Consider the following 4465-nt stretch of genomic DNA (forward strand, 5'->3'; position numbering starts at 1 on the left):
GCCGTCAGTGCTGCGCCGCCGAATCCCAGTCTTGCTAAATTGATGGGGACCCTCCTGTTGGCCTCTGGCATCAGGGATTCGTCTGCTGGCCTCTCTTTATTCTGGGGAAGAAAGATTTTAGGCAGTGGCGAGTTTTGACTGGCAGCTGTGGCTTTTGCTATTACATGGGGAAGTGATTTCATGTCTGGGAAAGAGGGTCTGCGTGATTGATTTAGAAACTTGCCCTGGCCAGCACTTGGGTGGTGTGGACGCATCTCCCCCATGCAGGCTACAGACGCCTCCGAGCCCTTCTGTGGAGTGGCATTCCCGTGGCCTTGGGATTTGCAGGTTGTTACCGTATAAAGGGCACAGTCTTGGCCCAGTAGGAGGGCTGACCAGCAGTTTTGTTGGCAGGTACCTAACTTTCCTTTTAATAGATGTGCAGCCCGGGGTTTTGGAAGGGAGCGGCAATGATTTCATTGCTTGCCACTGGTGGACGGAGCAGGGCTGGACAACAGGGAAGCAGGGGGGTGAGAGGAGTGTGAAGCAGCAGGATATTCCTGCCTTGCCATCCAGGGAGTGTGCGTTTTGGTCTCCAGGCGAGACACCCTTGACTCTTCTGGTAGCAGAGGGGCTGATGAGAGGAGCACTGGTTGCCAGAACATGCTCATGTCCTTCCAGTCAGTCATGGGGGTTGTTTTAGAGTTAAAACACTGGTTTTGGTGGTTCTTCCAGCTCTGTCTCGGCTTGTGCATGGACATAACTTAGGAGGTTAGGGCCGGTCATATCCCTTAGCTGTGCTCCCTTTAGGCACTAGTTACTCATTTGGTTTCCTGCGGCAGCAGGGCGATGGAGCTTTTCATGGCTCTTGCTTTTTCCCTGTGACTTTACTACATATGTGTTTCTATGAGATAGGGAACGTATACCTATTTCTGGTGCATGGTGAAACTCAGCTAATTAATACTTGTGAAAATGTTTGTTAACTTAACTTACCCAGCAAGCTGATCTTCCTCTACAGGGCCTCCGTTTGGCAGAAAGCTCCTGAGTTGGTACCAAGCCTGACTTTTCCTGACCTTTCTCTCTCTCCCTGTGCCTACAGATGGCTGGAGGTCCAGGTGGTTAACCTGACCTGCACCCAGCGTTGGGTCCAGTACCTCCAGTTGCTGCAGGAATCCATCTGGCCTGGAGGAGTTTTACCAGCAGTGCCTAAACCACCCAGGACAGAGGAACAGAAGAAAGCAGCAGCAGAGCAGGCCCTGCAGAGCTTGATGGGGATCTTGCCTAGTAAGTGTGCCCCAGATGTGTCAGCCACCCTTGAGAAAGGAGCGGTGGGGGCAGCTGGGGAACCCTCCAGTGCATTGGCGTGTCTGGAAATGTAGTTAGAAACAGCGATGGAGCCTGCTCCTGCCAAGGCAGTGGGAAACGTTCGTGACCTTTGAGGTTTGAGTGGTTTCCTGCAAGCAGAAACCACAGTTTCCCAGTTCTAGATAGTTGTCATAAGCATTCGAGGAGCAGCACAGCTCAGAGAGAAAGGACACATGTCTTGGTGATTCCCAAGTGCAGACTCTGTGCTTAGTGCTGGTGGTGCAGTTCCTGCTTAGGGCTCAGGAAAGCCAGTGCCATGCTGTGCTCCCACCTGCTGCTAAAGGGTAGCATTGCTGAGAAGAGTCACAAGGCAAAGCCTTTGGCTTCTTGCTCTAAAGAGTGGCTTTTCCACTGGACTGAAATCATGAGCCCAGCTGCACTCGATTTCCCTCTCTTGAAGCTTGACACTGGGACCTTTGACATTAAAACAGCTGCTGCCTAATCTATGTAAGTGCAGCCTGAACTTCATACTCTTTGCTGCAGAGTAAGAGGCTCTTACTGTCTTTTGGGGGTGACAAAGAACTGCCAATGTATGCCTTTCCAGGCTGGAATGCTTTCCTGGCGTTCGATCCTGTCCCTGACTGTTTTCTTTTGTGGTAATGTTGGGCATGAGATGCCTCAGGCTCAGAGCATTATCACAGACTTTGATTTAGTACGCACGGCCTGAAGACTGACCCTGTTCTACTACTGTGGAAATGTGTGGTTCCTAAAACTTTGTCTCTGACGTTGACAGATGTGATCCAAGAAATTCTTGGAACCAGTAAATGTCGGATGAGCTGGAACCTGGTACTGGAGTCCCTGGGCCAGCCTGTGATAAACAGGTATGTGGATTATAGTCTCTTTACCATGATAGACTTTGCCATGGAGCCTGTAAGCTATGCTCAGGGCTTGGCCGTGAGATTCACACTGCCAGCTTCTTGGCACAGAACATATCTGGCTAATTTGCCTAGACTTATACTATCAAAGGGCATCTGGCTTGCTTATTATGAAGGTGCATGTCTCAGACCTCAGTCTGGCTGGAGGTTATTGAGCCAGTCTTGTTAATTATGTTGTTGGGCCTGCTTAGTTTGTGGATGTCAGGGGACTGTCAGGGGAAATAAGACTGAATCCTGGTTTAGTTTGTTGTTTTTAGAAGAGCTTAGGGTGTTGCATCTACATATAGATAGTGTTTTTCTGTATACCCGTTGCCGTGCATTTGGAAAGCAACATACTTGTGATTAACTGCGGAGAAACGCATGTGCTGCCTCACTCCAGGAGATGCATTTGCGTTTTCTATGCTGCTCAGCAGCTTCAAACACCTGCGGGTTTGCGGGGTGGAAAAAAACCTGAACCATCCCTAAAAAAATTTCTTCTAGGTTATGAGATCTCTTGTCTTTCCCTTGATGGCAGTCAGAATACTTCTTCCTTGTGTGAGCTTTGGCTTCTGTGTGTCTGGAGCTGTTCTCCCAGGTCTGCTGTGCCCTGACCAGCCTAAGCTCTGTCTTCTCTCCATTTCAGGCACCTGGTTTTCTGCCTCTTGGACATTCTGCTGGAGTTTTTGGTTCTGAAGGGTTCCAGCCATGAGCTGGAGACGGCAGCTGTCACCCCATCTGCCTCTAATGGCCTGGACAAAGCAGAGATTTCAGCACATTAACCAGGGCTGGTGTAGCCGGCAGTGGAGGAGAGAAGCAGCCACAGACATGGGATGATTTGATTTTCAGTGTTTACTGAAGATGTCTGGGAGCTTCTTGTAACGAATTTTTCCAGCCAGTGCTAAATGAGGCTGCTTCCAGGCTTCTCTGTTTTGCCTGAGTGATGAATTAAACCCGGTGTCAGGGGCTGAAGATGCTTTTCTGCCGTGTAGCGTCTGTTCCATTGCTGACCTGATGGAGAGGCTGGAACGAAGATGCCTGACCTCTGCTGAGCTGGACAATCTGAGAAGGATATGCAGGCTGCCCCCAAGCTCTGTTATCCTGCCTCATGTTTCTGAACATCTCTAACGTCTAAAGGCAGCCAGTACACATGATTTGCTTTTGTGGCCTCAGGCTCCACGTGACACTGGCATGGAGAGATTTGATGTGACGTTGTCTTGTTGATAGATGTTTCTCCAGGACAGGTGATGGGAGGACCAAATGCTGTCCCTGCTCTGTGCCTACACCACACCATCCATTTTTACCGGAAGAAAGATGGGGAGAGAGTGGAGGTGTTGTTACAGCCCTGAAGTCAGCGTTGGGGCCCCATCCCCACTGCCCAAATAACTGGGAGGTCAAAAGCGTGTAGAAATCAAAGCTGCTGTCCTGCCTTAGGGACAAAGATAAGCTGCCTCCTGCTGCCACTGCTCTGACAGGGTCTTGTTCTGGTGTCTTTTGCTGCCTGAAGAGCGGGATGCAAGTAGGGTAGACTGGGGTCCTGGAAAAGAGAACTGTCTCTGGGCTAAAGGGAATTAAAGCTTAGCTGGACTTCAGGATTCTGTGTATTTTGCCTGCTGAGTCATGTTTTAGTCCCCGAGGCTGTCACCTGGAAGGCACAGGAGAAAAGGAGCTGACCCACGTGTGACACAGAGCAAGTAAATCAGCTCCCACACAAAACTGCTTGTCACAGTAAGCTCTGGGAGAGAAGTGAGCACCTCTGAGCCCAGGGGGAATACCAGACATGCCAGCGTGTTAGACAACAGCAATGGGCTTGAGAGCACCACCTTTGCTCTGTGGTTGATTGCTGTGTCACTGTGCTTTGGTTTAGTATGCCTGCTATTCTAACAGCTGTGTGCAGAGGGCTCTAGAAAGCTTGTCGGGTCATGATGTCCAGTGCCACCCAGCACAGAATGGCATGTTGATCTGACAGCTGCTTTTCCGGGTCATCCAAGACTTGTGGGGTTTTGCAAGCTTATGCTGCCCAGCTGTCAGGTTTGTGACAGGGCAAGTGGATACGGAGAATATGCACCGCCAGACCAGTTTGGTGACTTGTGGTGTATTTCCTGGGAGAAATATGAACTGACCAGTGATGGACTTCGCTGATCAAGGGGACGCTGCTCCTGGTGTTCTCCACAGATTAAAGCGCTTGAAGAGGAGCTCTCACAAAGAAGGAAGCATGCAGGATCACAGCTAGTTTCCATGTTACGCTACCTAAACGGTGCATGTTGTAT

General features: G+C 50.1%; 1 protein-coding gene across 1 annotated transcript in view; it reads left to right on the plus strand.

The window, feature by feature from the left end:
- The window catches only part of SNX19 (sorting nexin 19), a gene marked incomplete at its 5' end in the record, with an annotated part of 22520 nt that extends 19384 nt beyond the window's left edge, over positions 1–3136 (plus strand). Inside the window, 3 exons of the mRNA XM_010287275.1 lie at positions 1079–1263; positions 2078–2165; positions 2842–3136. Coding sequence (XP_010285577.1) covers positions 1079–1263; positions 2078–2165; positions 2842–2977 — 409 coding nt within the window. The remainder of the gene's footprint in view (positions 1–1078; positions 1264–2077; positions 2166–2841) is intronic.
- Between the last annotated feature and the right edge of the window lie 1329 nt (positions 3137–4465).

This window comes from Phaethon lepturus, unplaced genomic scaffold (assembly GCF_000687285.1).
Source record: "Phaethon lepturus isolate BGI_N335 unplaced genomic scaffold, ASM68728v1 scaffold12305, whole genome shotgun sequence".
Classification (NCBI taxonomy): Eukaryota; Metazoa; Chordata; class Aves; order Phaethontiformes; family Phaethontidae; genus Phaethon; species Phaethon lepturus.